Consider the following 20,910-nt stretch of genomic DNA (forward strand, 5'->3'; position numbering starts at 1 on the left):
CGGATGTTCTGTTAATGCAAAGCAAGTTACAGAAGGGCATGGTGATAAGTAAAGGCATGATAAGAAAGGCATGGGGAAATAAATTGTGGGTGTGGTCATAGATAATAAAAGCACACCTATACTATGAGCCTACAGCATGCCTGTTCTAAATTATTTGTAGGCAGTAATTCATTTGAGCCTTAAAAATTATGACAATGGAGCCTCAAGTATCCTGTGGCAACAGGCTCATAATACAGATGAGGAAACTGCGGCGCTGGAGATTTATTTCCTTTCCTGTGACTCCAATAGCGGTGGAACCTGGATTGGAATTTAGGTGTTCTTCCACTAGACACCCCACTTTACTCCTTCTTTCTCATCTTTGTCAACACGTATAACAACATGGGGAAAAAGTTATTGAGAAGAGCTCCTGAAATTACTCTCGCGAGCACTCCAGGGCGGGGTGTGACCTGTGAGCGAGATAAAAGGGGACCTGTGGTTTCTCTTGCTCTATACATTTCTGTGGATCTAGAATTTTTAGGAGGAGATGCTGTTGTTAATAACAACAAAAATATTGAGTCAACCCTTCAAATGATATCTTTGCTTTTCAATCAAAAATAACAAGATGATAAGTAGTGTGTGATCCTGTGGGGAAATCTGAGGGACCCCAAAAGCCTCCCTTCAGGTCTGAGATTTGGGGACCCCCAGCTCCGGTTCTCTTTGAGGGTCACATGGCCTCACCTGCAAATCTGCTCCAGGAACTAGCCTGGGAATTTAGCCTCACATCTCCCGTTCTGGCACCTTGCCCCATCCGCCAAAGTTAACAGGCACCACTTTAGGGGAGCTGGCAGGAGATGCTGGAAAGAGTGGTCCACAAGAGTGGGAGGCACTTTGAGATCTCAGTGCTCCTCCAGCACCCCCCTTGTCTGCTGATAGTGTCACTCCTGAGTGATATTACCAATGCTAGTCACTAACCCTTTAATAACCTTCTTGAGATATGTGGTTGTCACCCCACATTAATTGCAGGGCATTGAGGCTCAGAGATTGAGAGTATGACGCCCCCAGCCACACTCCTGCGCAGCAGGGCAGAGTTTGGACATGGGCCCCTCTGCACTTTCTCCACATGGAAGACACACAGTGAGGCGGAGGACGAAGACACGGAGCTGTGGAGCAGCCCAGTTGGGATCTCCACCCAGTAGAGTTCCTAAGCCACAGGGATCCAGCGGGAGCCCCGGGCCGTGCTTGGATGGGAGGCAGCTGGTGGCGGTGAAGAGGTCTGGCAGCGAGGCTGTGAAGATGGGCCGTGGCCATGTGGACCTTTCCAGTCTCGAGGCTCCACGCTGTCATTTATAAAATGTTCTCGGTGGATGCTTTGGACTTCAGGTCCTGGGGCCTGTTGAGTGAGCAGCAGGGAACTTGGCGTGTGCCATGGGCACCGTGGGTGCTGGGTATTTCCATGACCTTTCTCACATCCTCATGGACCTTGGTGTAAGTCACATCCAGGCAGCAGAGCCGGCGGCTCCTGACTTCCCAGTGAAGTGACACTGAGCTGGCCCGCACTCACGAGGTGTTGCTCTTTGTGCCTTCTGCCTGGGCATCCGTCCTTGTCTATGTCTGTCTGTCCTCCCAGCCCCAGCTGTCACATCATCTCCCACCCAACTGATGGCCCTCTCTGGGCTACAATCATGTGTAGTCTTCACTCTGCACCATCTGCTTCCAAGTCTCCCTTGAGCAGAGAGCCCCTTCCTTCTGCCCGTCATGCCCTCCCTGCAATATCTGGTTGAGCAGCCTGCACTCGTCTGGGGCTCTTAAGATCTGCTAAATGAGTGACTGGAAGATAAGAAGTAGGGTGAACACTGGGCGCCAGACCTGGGGGCCGGGGGGGAAAAAAGGCAGCCACTTGCTGCCTGGTCCCCATAGGGGTATGGAGCTTAGGCCAAGCCAGCCCCAGGCCCTTATACAGACACAGGGGCTGTGAGGGCTGGGAGGTGGGTAGGAGCGGCCGGTGCATCTGATCTGACCTGAAGTTCACCACGCCTGTCTTCTTCTCATCCAGCCTCTTTATCAGCTCTCTCACTTGGTACCGGTTCATAGGGACCTTGCTTTGCTGAGAGAGTGGAATGTCAAGTTAATGGGATCCTCTACTCAGCAGTGCTTCACACACACACACACACACACACACACACACACAGAGAGAGAGAGAGGGGGAGAGAGAGAGAGAGAGAGAATGAATCATGGCTTCATGGAGACTGAGTCCACCGTATGGAGGATCTCCTGCCCAGACTCCACAAGGTCCACCTTCTCTGAGGAGCAGTAAGATCACAGATCAGTGAAGTGGGTTGAAAGGAGCCGTCCTTGTGGCGAATGGAATTTGTTCCTCCCTCTCCCTCGTCCTCACTGGCCCTCTTCACCATGGTCTGGGCACCAATGCCAATCTAGCCTCACTTGGGACACAGTCTACACTTCCCCTCCTGAGTCCAAGCCCTCGCAGGGGCCCAGTGTCCTCCTCCAGCTGCTCTGAGGGCCCTCCTGAAGTTTGCCTCAGGGCACCATCAGCCACTCATTATATGAGGTGAGGAACAGGAGATTTTTCTGGCACGATGCTAGGGTCAAGGGTGGAAAAAGGATGTGGCCTCCCTCCTCTCGTATCTTCCCAGTAATCAAACTCAACAGCCATAAAGCCCCCAAAATGAAGAATGTGAGTCTTCAGGTAAGCTTCTTGGGTCATAAGTGGCATCAAGCCATCCCGCTCAGAGAATGCCCCAGCTGGGATGTGGCAGGAGGTCTATCTGAGGTTCCCCTCTTGGCCTCGATAGGTGGGATTTGAGAGACCAGTGCCGTCAGGCCCTATTCCACGCACTGCCACCCTCCCCCACCCACCCAGACTCACACACAGCACGAGGGTTCAACAGACCTGTATCATCACTTTCCGGAATGCCCCCACAGGCATCTCCGTTGTGCCAGCAGGGTTCAAGCTCCTGAAGAAATCCGAGACTGTGATCTTTTGCTGATTCACGTAAGTCTGAGAGAAGGAGGAAATCCCAGGAGTGAACACTTGATCTTATGACAACTCTAGCAACCCTCTGCCACCCGTCTGCCCAAGGGTGACCAGGCTCCCTGTGATTCTGCAGAATGAACTAGATCTGCCTCTTAACGGCTTCCTATCCTGGTGCTGGCGAAGAGTACTGGACTTCCAAGAGAACAAACAAGTGTGCCTCAGAGGAAGGTGTAACCGGGGTGATCCTTCGAGGCAAGGATGGTGAGATTGCGTCTCACACACTTTGGACATGTTGTCAGAAAGGGCCAGCCCTTGGAAAAGGACATCATGCTGGGAAAGTGAGAGTCAGAGAAAGAGAGGAAGACCCTCAACAAGACAGACTGACACATGAAAAACAATGTATTTAAACTTTGTCAATGAATCAGAGAAAGATAAAAATATTTTTCCTTTTATAAAATTAATTTTAATGAAAGTTTACAGAGACTGGAGTTCCAGTAATTCACTGTTGCCATTTTCTCACTGCTCACTCCTCCCCCTCGCCCCATTCTCTCTTCTCTTTGAAAAGTAAAAGAAAAATAAAATTTTTTCATTGTTATACAATCCCTCCTCTCAAGTCCACTCCACTAAGCAGCCTTCATTCTGGACTCCTGTCATGGCAATAATACCTAATCACATATCCCTTTTAAACAGTTCCCTCCCTCATCTGTTTCAATGCAGTATACATTATTTATCCCCCAATTCTTTTTCCCCCAACCCCAATGTCAGTCCCACTTTACAACAGTGGCATTATGCAGCATTTGCCACTTTGTGACCAAGATATTTCACTCAGCATAATGTCCTCCAGAGTCACCCATTTTGAATAATATTGCGTGAGTTCCTTGTTTTTCAGTGCAGCATAGTATTCCATTGTGTGAATGTACCAGGGCTTCTCTATCCATTCATTTGTTGAGTGGCATTTGGGTTGTTTCTAACTCTTTGCTATTGTGAACAAAGCAGCAATAAACATGGGTGTGCATCTGCTTGGGTGGCAATTATGGTCTCTTTGGGGTATATTCCCAGTAGTGGAATTGCTGGGTCAAATGGTATTTCTATTTGCATCTTTTTTAGAAAACGCCATACAGCCTTCGCCATACAGCCTTCCACAGTCGTTGCACCATTTTACACTCTCACCAACAGTGAATAAGGGTTCCAGTTTCTCCACAACCTCGCCAGCATTTGCTGCTTGCTGTTCTGTTAAATGTTGCTATTCTGACTGGGGTGAGATGATATCTCATAGTTGTTTTGATTTGCATCTCTCTTAGAGCTAGGGATTTTGAACATTTCTTCATGTGCTTGTTGGCCATCTGAATGTCTTCTTTGGTGAAGTGTCTGTTCATCTTCTGTGCCCATTTTTCAATTGGGTTGTTTACCTTTATCTTGTGGTTCTAAAATATATATATATAATTTTTTTTTAAAAAATAAGACAGATTGACACAGTGAATGTGACAGTGCGCTCCAGTATGACAGAGATTGTGTTCAGGAAAGGGTAAGGTTTGGTTCTCTTGTCCATAGGATTGCTATGAGTTATAGTTGATTCCACATAACATCAATAACAATCACCTTTAAAGGAACAGATTTTCTCCCAGGACTTTCTCGCACGGAGCCACTAGGGGGTTCTAATTACTGACCTTCTGGTTAGCAGCTGAAGCCTTAAACCCTTGGGCCCCTAAAGCTCCTTGCAGATTCTCTACTCAGACAGGATCTCCAGGAGAGCCTCTGGTCCCCTGTTTTTGTTCCCCACCCCTGCCTTCCAGGAGCATTTGCTCCTCATCTTTCTGGAATGACCTCCCAGACCTACGCATCTGGTTTCTCATGCTCACCAGCTCTTGAGCCCATCCATGGTGACATCACACTGGTACCGCCCCCCAAAGTGAACCTCACTCAGCAACTGTCCTGGATGCTACAATGGGTGCTGTGGGGGAGCCCTCCATCCCTCTCCAGTTCACAGCAGAGCAACTGGGAGACCGTGTGCAGACGCTTCCTGAGTTTCCTTGTTTCTAGAGGCTGGAGTGGGGTGGGTCTTGAAAGCAGTGTGTGAGACATATGGGTCAGGCTCTGGGAGCGTTAACTGAGGGAGATAGGCGTGGGGAGCCCTGAGGGTGGACGGTTCCTGCTTGTGCACTCTCCTGAGTATGACAGACGCAGCAGCCAATTTGGCAAACCATTTTGGATGTTTTGCAACCCAGTTTTCCCCTCTTGATTCCAGTTGAGGTTAAAATGCCTGATATTCCTTCCTTTGCCTTCTAGAAATTAACACACACATACAAAACCACCTCGCTTTGGTCTTGGAACCTGAGGCACAGGGCAGACCAGGTAGGAGCAGGGAGAAAACTCAGGCATCCAGACCCAGCTGAAGCTGCATTTCACAGCAGCATCTCTGTTCTTGGTCCACAAGGCTGAGGCTGTCTCTCCTCTGGCCCTAGAGAGAAGGCAGTGGTGGGAATCCCCAGACCTGGGTGTAGGAGCTTTGCTGTGTGGTGATAGCATGATATGAGCTCTAAGAGCCTTCCAGCTCTGAGCATTGTATCCACTCCTATCCGCTTCCTGTGATTGCCAGAGACAGCCTAATAAGAGTCCACCCATGTCCATGTGATGTCCTAAATAAAGGATTCAAACGTCCCCGTGTAGCAGAAACCACTGAATACCTGTCCTGATGACAGAGGTATATCCAGGCATCCTTACCCGCTGTCGAAAGAGCCAACTTTATTAGGTGCTTCTTATGAGCTCTGGTGGTGCGATAGTTAAGTTGTTGTTGTTGTTGTTGTTGTTGTTATGTGCCGTCGAGTCGTTTGCTACTCATAGCGACCCCACGTACAACAGCCCTAAACCCTGCTCTATCCTGTGCCAATCTCATTGCCTCTGACACACCCATCCCGAGTACCCCAGTCACTGAATCAATCCACCTCATAGAGGGTCTTCCCCTCCTGCGCTGTCCCTCTACTCTACCCAGCATGATGTCCCTCTCTAAAGACCTGTCTCTCCTTACAACATGTCCAAGGTATGTCAGACGAAGCCCCAGAATCCTTGCCTCCAAGGAGCAGCCTGGTTTAATCCTCTCTACCATGAATCTGTTTGTTTTCTTGGCAGTCCATGGTACATTCAGTACTCTTCTCCAGCACCACAGCTCAAAGGCGTCAATTCTCTTTCTATCCTCCCTAGTCATTGTCCAACTCTCTGATGCTAACAAGTGATTGCAAAAACCATGGCCTGTATCAGGCGGACCTTAAGTCTCCAGAGAGACACTGTTGCTCTTGAGTATTTTGGAGAGGTCCCTAACCACAGACTTTCCCATCGCAAAGCTGTTTACCCTAAAGGTTGGCTCTTTGAACTCATCAGGAGAAAGACCCGGTGACCTGCTTTCATAAAGATTGCAGTTTACAACCATCAACTTTCAGCCCAACAATGTCGACAGACCTATAAGGTGAACAGTACCACCAGGGAGGCATGCACTCCTCAGAATAATCAATCATCTGTGGTCAAAAGAGCAGTGTTTGTTCAAGGAGAAATCCCAGAAGACAGACTAGGGTAGGGTAGAAGGATGAGTGGAAATGAGACTCACAGGGAGGAAAGAAGAAGAATGTGATTACACTATGGGAGTTACAGTTCATGTTGTGAAACAAAATATGTGTGAATGGTTGATTGACAAACCAATTTGCTTTGTAAACTTTCACTGAAATCACAGTAAAACATTTCTTGACCTTAAAAAAATATATTACCGAGGGGGAGGGGACAGGGAGGAAAATGTGCAACAAAGAATGAATGGAAATCCAAGTTCTCTATAAACTTTCATTAAAATCTCAATAAGAAATGTTACAGCTTAGGAAGCACAATGAAGCAGTTGCTCTGAATCAGAATTGAGTCAATGACACACAACGTCTAACAGGAATTATAGACCGAGGGCATAGTTTGACTCACAGGTGTATCTCATAATGCTGTCCTCACAGGAAACCTGCAGACCTGTTGTGCTGGGTGCTACCATTCTCCCCATTTTACAGGTGAAGAAGTTGAGGCACAGAGCCCTTTTGGGCATGCATTTAGCAGATCTTTACCGCCTGGATGGTAGAATCTGCCCTTACAGCTGAGCAACTGGGAGACTGAGTGTGGACACTTCCCAAGTGTCCTTGTTTCTAGAGGCTGGAGTGGGATGGGTCTTGCAAGCAGTGTGTTCTGTTCCAGACCCTCCCACTCTCCCTTCCTGAGGGAATGGAGAAGCAACATAGAGACCTAGGATGTCTGCGGGGAATAGTCCGTGTCCACAGTCCAACCCTTGTCACAGTGGATATTGCAGACACTTGGGGAGGTGACTGAATGGTGTCAAAGGCCAGCTTTCTCCAGGGACTTCCTCCAGAGAGGAAGGCAAGAGCTCACCTTAATCAGTTTCATGGGATTGGGGTTCATGGCGATGGCTGCCTTGATGGATAGGCCTTGCACTGACTTGTAGACCACGTCCAGCTGGGGGTGGATGGCACACACCCCATCCAGTGTTTTCACAAACTGCTCAGACACCAGTACGTTCTGTGGTGGGGAGGGAGAGAGACCAGTCATGGGCAGGGCCCTGCCATGGTACCATCTTGACCAGGGCTATACCTGTCCACCCAATCAAAGTCGAGGTTTTGTCTTTTCCAGACTGTTCTATGGTGCTACTCCTAGAATCTTTTTCCCCCCTCCTAGACTTTTGTTTATACGTCAACTTGTCAGTTTCTTTTGTGATTTGGACCTGAGGTTTTCGTGATGTGCTGGTGGCTTGTGACACACTATGAGCCCAGCTTGGCTCTCAGATGGTGACCATATGTGTCTATATGTGACAGATCCTCATCTGTACAGCTGTAGATTTGTAATTGCTCTTTAAATATCCTGAAATGTCCAGAGCTACGTGAATGTGGTTCTGAGCAGGTGCTCTGAGAAGGTGACCTCACTCCCCCAAAACCCCTGTCCTGGTTCAATGTGAACCCAGAACCCCCATTTGGGAGCTGGCTCACAGGCCACGGGGGAGGAGTGTCCTGTGGGAGTTTGACCAGACCTGAGTCAATCAGCTTGATCATCAGACTTATTCCTTAGAGTGGTTCTGGGTAACTTTTGACTTTTCAAAAGAATCAAGCCCAAGCTTTACAGGCTGAAGACCTAATCTCTTTCTAAGTATGCTGAAGAATGTTCTAGAAGCATCTACTATGGAGGCATCTCTACACCTTTTAAAGTTATGGCAGCATCGTCGACAAAGGGAAGGAAGGCTAACACAGGCCACTCTACTGTCAGCTTGTCATGCGGCCGTGTGATCACAGCGCAGGGATTATGTGCCATCTAGTGTTGAAACAGCACCATTTCTACATTCCCCGCAGACACCAAGCCATTGCCTGCATAAGTGCTTCTCAGCCTGCTCTTGGGATAAAGAAACAAATGCTGTCCAATTCTGCATCTGTGTGGCTGAGATTCCGAGGCAGGTGGAGGAGGGGGCAAGGTGGGATCCTGGGGTGCAAAGTCACAAGTAGAGTGGAGGGAGGGTCTCAGAGGCCGAGGAGCTTACAGAAAATCCCAGAACAAGGAGGAGCACGTGAAGGAAAAAGCACAAAAGAAAACCAGGAATTGTCTTGTAAAGTTTTATCATCTGTGGCAAATATAAATCCTACTTTTACTTCGGTTCTGAGGAGTTTGAATTTAAGTGTTCAAAATACCTGATCTTGCAAGGTATTGAAATGATATTAACAAAACCACATTTTTTTGTATATGTTAAAAAATGTGGAGAGGTTTTAACCCTACCTTTATAGTCCTCTAGGACTTGAGAGTACAGTCCTTGCTGTGTTTATTCTCACTTGCTGTGTGGTCCCAGTCAAGTAACCTAACCTCTCTGTGCCAGTTTCTTTGTATGTGAAATGAGAAAAAGTACTAAATTTAGCTCTCAGCAAAGGACCAGAGAGCTGGCATTTATGAAATCACTTCAGGGTCATTGTATAAAAATGCAGACTAAGTATGTAGCTGTTGTTGTTTGCTGGAGAGTCAGAATCAACCCATAACTGACCCTCCAGCGGGTTTTCAGAGGCAGTAAATTGCACAGGAGGAAGCGAGCATCCTTCTCCTGAGGAACAGTTGGTGGATTCGAACCATGCACCTTTGAGATTGCAGCATGGGATACTGTTAATACCAGCAACCACCTCTACCCCCTCTGGGCTGTCCAAGTCCACCGAGGCGAGAGTGTTCAGCAAGAGTCGGGTTACCTCACTGGGCTTTACACTTTTATTAAGACATTTTCACCTTCAAATTTGACTCTAAGTTATGAATATATGAGAATGTAGAAGCATTAACACCCAAACTCTAAAACCTGGTGATTCAGGACGACTGTAGGATCCAAGGTCACCCATCAGAAAAGCTGACTAGGGATGAATTTTATTTGGGGTCCTCCTGCCTTCCTGCTGGTGCTTCCTTCTCTCTCTCTTCAGCCCTCCCTCAGGAGGGTGCCATGTCTTGGGAACCTGGGATCTGAGAAATTATTTCATGTTGTTACGTTAGTAACTGGGTGACTACGCTGACTGCAAGGTGATGTGGGGAGGGCCGCGTGTTACCAGAAGCAGTGACTCCTGCGGACGTCTGAGTGCAGACCTAGGAGGCCAGGGGTGCTCGTACGCAGCCACCTCACCTTCTGATGTGAGCAACCTCACTTGGTCACTTACGGAAATGTCCAGTTCCTCCATCTTGGATCTGAGGTTCCTCTTGATGGCCGTGATAAGTAAAACAGCCCCATCCACGTTCATCGGGTTGAGAAAAAGCTGTGGAAGGAGGGAGGAAGCTGAGACAGAGGCGAGAGAGGCTGGCTCAGACCGTGGCCCCACTTTCCCCCATCTTTCACGCTGTCTTCCTCTTCTGCTTCTCTGTAACCGCCTGTTCCCGCTCACTCATTCATTCATCCACCTGTCGATCTCACTGCTCATCCTCGTGCCAGCAAACATTAACCGGGGTGGGGGCACACTTGCTGGTCTAGTAGAGACTGATAGAACCCTCAAAAGTATGGGCCTCAGTACCCCATCCAGCCTAGGACTAAACTTACCCCTACAGCTCAGCTTTCAGCCAAACAGACATGCTCTAAAGTGAATAGTAATGCCCACTTCTTAGAATAATCAATCATCCAATAGATACGATAGATCAAATGCCTGGGTGGCTTTTGTCCAGGCTCAGAAGGCAGGATGGGACGAGATAGAAGGATGAATGGAAAGGAGAATCATAGGGAGGAAGCAGGAAGAGTGCTATTACAATGTTGTGGTTGTCGTGTGCCATCGAGTTGCCTGTGACCCATAGCGGCCCTTAGGTACAGCAGCTCTGAACCCTGCCCTGTCCTGAGCCAGTCTCACTATTCTCACATTTCACATATAAATCACTAGTTTCTTCTTACAGCTGTTCCTCCTCCTTTGTGATTATAATGTAGGGACTGTAATTAATGCCATAAAATAAATTCGTATAGCCCTGGTGTGTCCACTTGCTGTATAGAGGTAACTTGTGGTGGCTGTGAAGCTGAACACTGTGACACTGATGTGTCAAATGTGATAAAGGTCATCAATGGTGGACAGTGTTTGGTGGAGCTCCCTGATTAAAGCAAGCGTGGAAGCAGGAGTGGCACACCCACTTGTATAATAGCTTCCCTCTGGAAACCCTATGAACCTGGAGAAAGGATGAAAGTCACACAAGTGTTGAGGACTTTCATTCATAAGGTCGCTATGAGTCGCTTACAACTTAACAGCAACAATAACAACATATGAATGATTAAATGGAAAGCCAGTTGCTCACATTATCAGGGCCTGCTCTGTCCCCAACACCAAATAAGCACTAAGGAACACAGACAGGTACAATATCTTGTCCCCAGATAACTTAGATTCTAGTTGGAGAGGCTGGCCAACCTACTAAAGTGTAAAAGTGTGATAACAGCAGTAATGGCCTACACATAGGCCTTGTGGAAGCAGGGGACAGGGCATGGGACACTGGGAAGGGGACACTTGAGCTCAGCCTCGCAGGACTAATGGAGATTGGTCAGGTCTGAAGAAGGTAGCTGGGGTGGGCTGGGTGGCATCTGACCTTGCCAGGGGGAATGAATCAGACTTTCTAAAATCTGAGAGCTGAACAATGACTAAGGATGGCACAAGAAGAGTCATGCCTTTAAGCTGTGATGCTGGAGAAGGATATTGAACATATTACCATGGACTGCCAAGAGACCAAACAGATCTGTCCTGGAGAGGGTGAAACCAGGTTGCTCCTTGGAGGCAATGGTTTTGAAACTCTGTCTCTCATACTTTGGGCATGTTGTCATGAGGGACTAGTCCTTGGAAAAGGACATCATGCTTGGAAGGGTAGAGGGTCAGTGCAGGAGAGGAAGACTTGGGTGAGATGGATTGACACAGTGACTGTGGCAATGGGATCAGTGGTGTCTGAGATGGTGCACGTGGCTCAGAATGGGTTAAGGTTCCGAGCCCTTGTATGCAGGGTCGCTGTGAATCATCGTTGACTTGACAGCACATAACATGAAGAAGAAAGGATTGACAGCAAGAAGAAGAGAGCATTGCAACAGTGCCAAAATGGAAACAGCGTGAGGCTTTTATGCAACAGCAAACATTCTGTGGGGTGGGAGCAGAGATGGCCACAGAGCTGAGCTGAGGCCAGATCACAGAGGTCCTTGTGGGTTTACCTAAGGGATCAAGATACAATCCTATTCGTGCTGCAGCTGCCACTGATGCATGGAATAGAGGTTACTGACTGGCAGGGAACGGGGATGCCAATTGCTCTGCTCTCTAGCTCCCAGGCCTTGCATTCTTTCTACCGTCACTTGGTGCCTGTTATGTAGGGATGCTCAGGAAAGGCAACAAATCAACTCAAAGCGTTCAAGAGTGCACCTAGTAGGCGGGCAGTGAATGCTGTTATCGTTATCAGAGTCCATCTGCTTGAACACCTACTGTGTGGCGGGGGCTTCTCAGGCTATGACAAAAACTTGTGAGGCAGAGTTTCTAGAATCCTTTGTCCACTCACTTCCCAGTGAGAACTCCTTTTTTTCTCAGATTAGAAAAAGGGCTGTGGCCAGAGCATAATCCTGCAGCAAAGCTGATGTGGCTTCAGGCTGTGATGGACTTAAGCATTAACTCTTTAAGCTTTCCCCCCATTTAGTTCTTAAACATTGAAAACAAAATCCCTAACAATATATAGGAAATTAAAATACAGGTATCCCGTCTTTTCAGAAGTTCACTTTAGAGCACTTTTTATGACAGATGGAGATTAGTCCTTGTTTTTGCTAACCGAAAGAAATTGGGAGGTTTTGTTTTACATAAAAAGGCAAAAAAGCAAAAGTAGTATTTAGCATTTGTGCTTCAGTGAGCCCATTAAAGAGATAGCGTGCACCCAAGCTGTGAGATGTGGGTTGACGGAGTTCCTTTCCTGGAAACAGTATTATATCTACTTCTCATTTACAGAGCTCTGGTGGCCTATTGAGTAAAGAGTTGTGTTGTCAACCCAAGGCAGGCAGTTCAAATCCACCAGCTGCTCTAAGGGGGAAGATGTGTAGTCTTCTCCAATGCAATTTACAGCCTCTGAAAAACCTTCTGCTGTGAGTTGTTTCCAACTCATCAACACATAACAACTCCTCATTTATTGGCATGGTTAGGTTTCAAAGACCAGGTCGTTATGTGAACATGAAGGGTGCTCACATTCTATCCACAAATGGAAGGTGATTATATCATTGATGATGTTGCTGTTGGTGGTGGTAGGTGCTGTTGAGTCAGGTACAACCCATAGAGATCCTATAAACAACAGATCTGAACCCTGCTCTATCCTGCACCATGCTCACACTTCCTGACACACTAGAGCCCACTGCAGCAGTCACCATGTCAAGCCACCTGGTTAAAGGTCTTCCTTTCTTCACCAACCCTCCACCCTTTCCAGCATCATGTCCCTCTCCAAGGAATAAAGCCTCATAGCAACATGCTCAAGTATGTGAGGTGAAGCTTCATCATTCTTGCCTCCAAAGAGCATTCTGGCTGCACTTTCTATAATACATACTTATTTGTTCTTTGGCAGTCCATGGGATGTTCAATACTCTTCTCCAGCATCACAGTTCAAAGGCATTAATTCTTCTGTCATTTGTATTCATTGTCCAGCTCTGAGATGCATAACAAGTGATCAGTAAGAATACGGCCTGAATCAGATGTACCTTAGTCCTCAAATTGACATTGTTGCTCCTCAATAATTTGGAGAGGTCCCTAACTGCAGACTTTCCCCAGTGCAATGTATCTTCTTATTTCCTGACTGCTGGTACCAAGGGTATTCATTGTGCATCCAAGTAAGATGAAGTTGTTGACTGTTTCAGTCTCTTCTCTGTCCATCATGATGTTGCCTATCGGTCCAGTGGTAAGAATCTTTGTTTTCTATAATTGCCAAACCACAGAGAACCCTGACTCAGCTAAATTGACGTAGTGTTATTCTTAGCTTGTCCCTCAGCATTTCTTGTTGCCAGACATATTCTGTTAATGAGCAAAATAGTTAGATAATAGATTTTTTACTATTGTTGTGACATAATGTGGTTGTGTTGTTGTTAAATGCTGTCAAATTGAATATGATTCATAGCGACCCTATGAACAACCAAGCTGAAACCTGTTCTGTCCTGCACCATCCTTATCGCCCCAACACAAATGCATCTCTTTTGCCAGCCCTCCACCTTTCCAATATAATGTCCTTGTCCAAGGAATAGACTATTCTCATGACATGTGAGACAAAGTACGTCAGAGGAAACTTTGTCTTCCTTGCCTCTGAGGTGTGCCCTGGTTGCATTTTTCCCAAAATAGATCGGTTTGTTCTTTGGGCAGTCTATAAGATAACCCACACTCTCCTCCAACACCATGACTCGAAGGCATTGATTCTTGCCATACTTTTTTTTAAAATTAAAATTAATTTTTTCATTGAATCAAGCACTAGCTATCCATAAAACTTTATTTTTTACTTCCAAATGTTAACATCATTCATATTATGTTACCAACACCAAAATACTGAAACAAACTGGGTCCCAGTGATTCTGTTCACATAAATTGTTCACGTGATCAGGAGCTCTTTTACTTGTGTGTTTTAGCTTTTAGTTCTTGGTTATATCTCCATACACGAATGAGCTGAGAGGCTCCTGCTGCTTCCACAAAGAAATTAACAGTAAACAGACTCCAGTTTTTTTTTTAATAATGACAAGTGAGTATCTTGACCAAATGATCTCTTTTGCCATCAGCTCAAAGGTGGAATTTCTCTGGTTGAACCACCAGAGGCTCTACAGGAGAAAGATAAGCAAACACCTCCAGTAGGATTTAGAGACTCCAGAAAACCTATGGAGGGTCAGCCATGAGTCAGTTCCAACTCAGTGGCAATGACCTTGAATCTTGATCTAAAATGACACTATTTTAGGTTTTATATGTTGTTATAGTTCAGTAAGTTATTTCTGGGGCTGTGGGAGAATTCGAAATTTTCCCCCCATACGAATTGAAAGCAGTTGCTTCTTCACTTTGTGCCATCTCAGCTTTAGAAAGGTTTCATAGGAATGCTCTACTTTTGGATAATGAGCAAGTCACAGAGCCTCAGTGTTCTCATCTGACAAATGGAGCTAATAGAGTCCACTCTGTAGGTTTGGACAATGAATAATTATATAAATCACCTGGCTTCTTCTTCTTCTTCTTCTTGTTAGGTGCCATTGCATCAAGTACAACTCATAGTGACCCTGTGAACACCAGATCTGAACCCTGCCCTATCCTGTGCCATCCTCACAATCTCTGACACCCTCAAGTCCATTGGTGCAGAACTGTGTCAATCCACCTGGTTAAGGGTCTTCTTCTCCTTCACCGTCCCTCCACCTTTCCAAGCATGATGTCCCTCTCTAAGGAATAGCCTCTCCTAGCAACATACCCAAAGTATGTGAGATTAAGCTTTGTCATTTTTGTCTCCAAGGAGCACATTGGCTGCACCTTCTCCAAGCCATTTCTGTTTCTTCTTTTGGTAGTCCATGGGATATTCAGTACTCTTCTCCAACACCAACGGCATTAATTCTTCTTCTGTTATCATTACTCATTGACCAGGTCTCAGATACACAGCAAAGGACTGAAAAGAACATGGTCTGAAGTAGGCACACCTTAGCCCTCAAACTGACACCATTGCTCTTCAATATTTTGGAGTGGTCGCTGACTCCAGACTTTTCAAGTGCAATATATCTGCTGTTCTCCTGACTGCTGGTACCAAGTGTATTGATTGTGAGTTCAAGTAAGATGAAGTAATCAACAGTTTTAATCATTTTTCCATTTATCATGATGTTGCTTATTGGTCCAGTGGTAAAGATTTTTGTTTTCTTGATGATACAATTAATATTAAAAGCTGCAGTGTTTAACCTTCTGCAGCAAGTCAGCATTATGATGGATGGAGAGGAGATTGAAACTGTCAACAGCTTCATCTTGCTTGGATCCACAATTTTCACCCTTGGTACAAGCAGTCAGGAAATAAGGAGATACATTGTACTGGGAAAATCTGCAGTTAGGAAACTTTCCAAAGTGTTGAGTAGTAGTGATATCAGTTGAAGACTAAGGTGCATCTGATTCAGGCCATGGTCTTTCCAATTACTAGCTATGCATCTGAGACCTGGACAATGAATAAGGATGACAGGAAAAGAATTGATGCCTTTGAGCTGTGGTGTTGGAGAAGAGTGTTGAATATCCCATGGACAGCCAAGAGAACAAACAGATATGTCTTGGAGAGGCTGCAGACGGAGCGTTCTTTGGAGGCAAGAATGATGAGGCTTCGTCTCACATTCTTTGGACATGTTGCTAGAAGGGACTGTTCCTTGGAGAGGGACATGATGTTGGGAAGGATGGAGGGTCGGCAAAGGAAAGACCCTCAATCAGGTGGATTGACACAGTGACTGCTACAATGGGATCTTGTGTGTCAGAAAGTGTGAGGATGGTGCAGGATAGAACAGGGTTCAGATCTTTTGTTCATAGGGTCACTATGAGTCATACTCAACTTAATGGCACCTAACAACAACAACAACAACAAAAAAAAACAACTTTCAGCAAGCAAGGCTGTGTCATCAGTATAACAAAGATTATTGATTAATCCAATCCTGATGCCAAATTCTTCTTCATAGAGTCCAGCTTCTTGAATAATTTGCTCAGCATACAGGTTAAATAGGTATGGAGAAAAGATACAACCTTGATGAAAAAGTTTCTTAATTTTAAACCTCGTAGTGTTCCCTCACTCTATTTGCAAAATAGCCACTTCGTCTAGGTATAGGTTTTGCACGAATACAGTTAAGTATTCTGGGGTTTCCATTCTTCTTGTAGTAGAAGCTCCAGAAAGGGAAATTGTTAACCGAAGGCCCATCTTTTGTTTCCACCTATCCAGAACTTCTCTCTCATACATTAACATCTGTAAACACATTCATTTCCAATGAAACAGACACTTTACGTGCACTTAATGACTATGCACTGGGCATCTCCTATCTGTGCAGCACTATGCAGGTGCCGGTGGTATAGTACTGGGCAAACCCAACCTCACTCTTTCTTCTTGTAAATCTTTCCCTTTTGCAGTGGCAGACATGATAATCATTCGGATGAGGTTGTCATTAGAAAGCACAGCGAATTCTGCATGCAGGAGGTTGATTGTGGCTTTACCAGCAGGTAACTGAATGGATCCTGAGGAAAGGCTGCCGGAGCTCACTCTGAAGCAGAGTTGTCATTGCAGCTGGTGGAGGGTGTGTGGAGAGAAAGCATGCCAGACTGAGGGGCCTGCGGAACAAAGACCTCTCGGTAGGGAGAAGGGGATGAATGAAGACCAGTGGGGCCTTGGCGTGGAGAACAGGGAGATTAAGGGGTAAACTGAGGCTAGAGAAGCTGGCAGATATTAGAGAAATGATTTTGTGCAACAAGAAGGCGTTGGAAGGTGTTAAGGTGGAAGATGGGGGCAATGCAGGGTCAGATTTGTGTTCACAAAGAGCATCATGGATATAAGGTGGGGGAAAGGCTGGGGATGGTCCACATGGGTGGAAGGAAGACTGGGACGATGATGTTGAATTTGAAGAACCAAGACATAGTTGCTCAATTGGTGGGTGGAAGCAGCGGTTTAGAAAATGGGAAAGATCTGGCATTGATCTGGAAAGACGGGGTAATGGTGGACATGGGTCAATGGTGATTAATTTTATAAAACACAATGAATGGGAATGATTGTATGGAACACAATGTGAATGAGGGATAGTGTGAAACACAATGTATATGAACCAATAGAAAAGAACTTTTTTTTAAAAAAATAATGTAGACTTTAAAAAAGGATGAGAAAGATTTTGCTAAGAATTCTCTCTTTAATACCCATCCCCGTCAGCCTGCTGCCTCCACTCCCATGCGCACACACACAAATACACACACGTGCACAGACATGCATGCACACACACAGATACACGTGCACACGGTGACCCGCTCCAGCTTAGGTAAAGACCATACCTTCAGGACACACACAGATACACGTGCACACGGTGACCCGCTCCAGCTTAGGTAAAGACCATACCTTCAGGACACACACAGATACACGTGCACACGGTGACCTGCTCCAGCTTAGGTAAAGACCATACCTTCAGGACCTGGAGGCTTTCGTTGAGCTCCAGACCCTTGCTGATCTTGCTGATGCCGTCGTTGGTGATGCCATTACAGCTGAGATCCAGGTTGATCAGGGAGTTGTTGAACTTGATGATCTCCCCTAGGGCCTGAGCCCCTTCATTGCCAAATCCATTCATGGAGAGATCCAGTATCTTCAGGGTCACGTTCGCCTCCAGAGAAGAGGGGAGAACAGCACTAGTATCAGTGTTGCATCGGGCTCCTCCGCCCACTCTTCCCTGCTTTCTGTCCCCAGCTGGAGTCCAGACTGGGCTCCTGCTGGTTGGTCCTCAGGAGAGGCGGGTTGGTCACATCTACCCAGAACCCTCCCAGCTGACCTTCGGGCTCCAAGTACAAGGACTGCCTTTGCAGATGGTCTTTCCTTATGTCCACATTAAACTGCCCTCTTGAGTTGTTCTTAATCATGCTCCCCAGGTCCTAGCAGGCTGAATTGACCAACTGTAACTTCAGGAATTGTCGAAAGGAGAATAACAACATGGGAAGTAACGGATGAGAGCTCCGTATGCCTTTATCAGGGGTGACCGTGAGGAGTAGATTCTAGATGGTGGGACAGGGGTACCCTGGCCAGCCACACTCCCAGCAGGGAGCCGCTTACCCGGAGTCCATTGCACAAGGCCAGAGCTCCTGCTGTGTGGATTTGATTCCAGCTCAGATTCAGGACCTGGAGCCCTACGTTGAGAGCTGGAAGGAAGGGGAGGCATCTCAGCATTTCTACATTCCAGAGAAGACGTGAAGTTGGAGACAAGGAATGTCCAATGGCCATACAAAGTAGCATAGTCAGGTACTCTATGTTCTTTCAGTTATTCGTTTAGACACAGTAGGAACAGTGATCCCCAACCTGACAAAGAGTGCAGCAAGGAGCTCGAACATAGCAAAGACTGGGGAAGGTGCCGGATGGGCCAGGGTGTGGCTGTGCCACCGACAGAGTCTCTATGAGTTGGTGGCTGGTAACGGTATTCCTGGTGACAGGTAAGTTGGCAGAATCTGTTTGGCGATTATTATCTGGTCACAGATATCTATTTTCTCATTAAAATGTGTGTACCCTATCACACCAGAATGTACCTCTGAGACCACTTAAAGGACGCAGTGGTGAACTTGGGAGGAATTACATGCTTTTATGGTCTTTATCATGCATCACTTATAAAAGTTGTTGTTGTTAAGTGCTGTTGATAGACTACAACACATGAACAATAACCCTATGAACAATAACTCTGAACACTCCTTTATCCTGAGCCATTCTCATTTGTCTCCAACACACCTGCCCTTATTATCCCAGTCACTGTGTCAGTCTATCTCATCCAAGGTCTTCCTCTCCTGCACTGACACGCCAACCTTCCAAGTATGATGTCCTTCTCCAAGGTCTGGTCCTTCTGGGCAACATGCCCAAATTATGAGAGATGGAGCTTCAAAATCCTTGCATCCAAGGAGCAGCTTGGTTTCACCCTCTCTAGGATGAACATGTTTGTTCTCTTGTTCTCAGTCCATGGTATGTTCAGTACTCTTCTCCAGCATCACAAATCAAAGGCATCAATTCTTCTGTTGTAAATTCAGTTCTCTAATGCATAGCAAATAATTGAAGACCATGGTCTGGATCAGGTACACTTTAGTCTCTAGACTGACATCCTAATAAAAGGAATATTTGTGAATTCCAGAGGAAGGGGTGTGTTTGCTTGTATCTCTAGTTGCCGTTAGTCAACTCTGACATATGACAATCCCAGGTGTGTCAGCGTACAAATGTGCGAAGCCTAACTCCAGACAGAGCTTTTAGTCTAGCCAGAGATGCCTCGGAAGAAAGGCCTGCTGATCCACTTCCATAAAGTCAGTCACTGAAAACCCACTGAGGTTCTGTTGTACTAACACATATGGGTTTGCCATGGCTTAGAATTCACTGGATTGAAGAGGTAAGTGGTTGGAAGACTAAGTGTATCATAAATACCCACTTGGTGAGCTAAAATGCCACTTTTAAAATAAATAAAGATAACATAGCAAAAACATACAACTCACATTGATGGGCATGACATCATGTGGCTCCAGAATTTCTGACCATGATTGACTGTATGAGGAGAGCTCATCAAAACTGCTTGCATAGAAATCACACCTTTTATAAAAGTTAAGATGCTTTTCTTTAATTGTTCCATGAGCTTGGGAAAGCATCAGATTTAAAGCACATTATCACTGGGTTGGTTTTTTTTATTTGTGGGGAAGCGGTGCAGCTGGGGATCCCACTGGAAGGAGAGGTGAGGGCACCCCTGAATCCTGCTGAAGGGAAAAGCTTGCCTTTGGGCCTCAGGCTCTGGAAAAATGTATCCTGTTTATCTTATCTCACCATTTTAACATACATGCTCTTGGAATGTTATTTTATTTCCAGTGCCTTGTGTACTGATCACATCTCCCTTTGTCGAGTATGTCAGGGATGACGGGAACGGCACACAGCAGGGCAGGGGGCAGAGCCGTCATTCACGGGTCACTGTGAGTCACAGTCAACTAACTGGATGGCACCCAACCATGATGACAACAACAACAACAATTCATGACAACCCCATTCACACTGAGCAGAACTGTGTAAAGGACATCACTAGAACTGTCTTCTGAAATGCCTCTGGAAGGGCTTGAACCACCAACGTTTGGGCTAGTAGTCAAGCACTTCACCATTTGCTTCATCAGAAAGGGGCTGCCAGGAAAGTGGAAATCTTTGTCCCAGTTCTATCTGTTGCACACAGGGTAACCAGGAGCTGGCATCTACACAGTGACAATGGGGCTTTGATTTCTGTGCTGTATTCCATAATCTTTAGCCTTCCTGAGTTACTCCCAGTTATTTCTCTGTATGTTCTTCTACTCCAGAGTTCAAGGTGCTGAAACCACGGAGAGTGGATTTTGGTTTGGTGCTCAGCACTTTTATGATCTGAATAGTTAGTCAATGATAAAGGAAGGAAAAGCAGCAGCCACTTCTAAGTCAGGGCCCTCCCTGAGTGCTCCCCATCCCTGGTCCCATGCCCCTGGGGGAGATTTACCCAGCATCTGTCCTAATTGCTCCCCTCCCTTATCAGAGAGCTGGTTGTGACTGAGATCCAGTTTCTTAATCCGGTAATTAGACTGGAGAGAGAAATAGTGGAAAGAGAGGTTATTTTTCTTTTCTGTCTGCAAATACCTAACTTGTCTCAAATAACATGGTGATGAAGGGATTCCATACACCAAACACTGTGTGGGCTGGAGTGTTCAGAAGGGAGACAATTTCTTATTCTCCCCCCC

At 46.2% G+C, this 20,910-nt stretch overlaps 1 protein-coding gene across 1 annotated transcript in view; it reads right to left on the reverse strand.

The window, feature by feature from the left end:
* Window positions 1–756: 756 nt before the first annotated feature.
* Window positions 757–20,910, reverse strand: part of LOC102865759 (chromosome unknown open reading frame, human C14orf166B) — a 41,251-nt gene continuing 21,097 nt past the window's right edge. The window contains exons 6-13 of the mRNA XM_006884774.1: window positions 20,673–20,754; window positions 18,257–18,342; window positions 17,619–17,813; window positions 9,676–9,771; window positions 7,382–7,528; window positions 2,891–2,998; window positions 1,846–2,083; window positions 757–833 (exon numbers count right to left, since the gene is read on the reverse strand). Coding sequence (XP_006884836.1) covers window positions 757–833; window positions 1,846–2,083; window positions 2,891–2,998; window positions 7,382–7,528; window positions 9,676–9,771; window positions 17,619–17,813; window positions 18,257–18,342; window positions 20,673–20,754 — 1,029 coding nt within the window. The remainder of the gene's footprint in view (window positions 834–1,845; window positions 2,084–2,890; window positions 2,999–7,381; window positions 7,529–9,675; window positions 9,772–17,618; window positions 17,814–18,256; window positions 18,343–20,672; window positions 20,755–20,910) is intronic.

Source organism: Elephantulus edwardii, unplaced genomic scaffold (genome assembly GCF_000299155.1).
Source record: "Elephantulus edwardii isolate Elephantulus edwardi_28Jun2011 unplaced genomic scaffold, EleEdw1.0 scaffold00037, whole genome shotgun sequence".
In the NCBI taxonomy this organism is placed as follows: domain Eukaryota; kingdom Metazoa; phylum Chordata; class Mammalia; order Macroscelidea; family Macroscelididae; genus Elephantulus; species Elephantulus edwardii.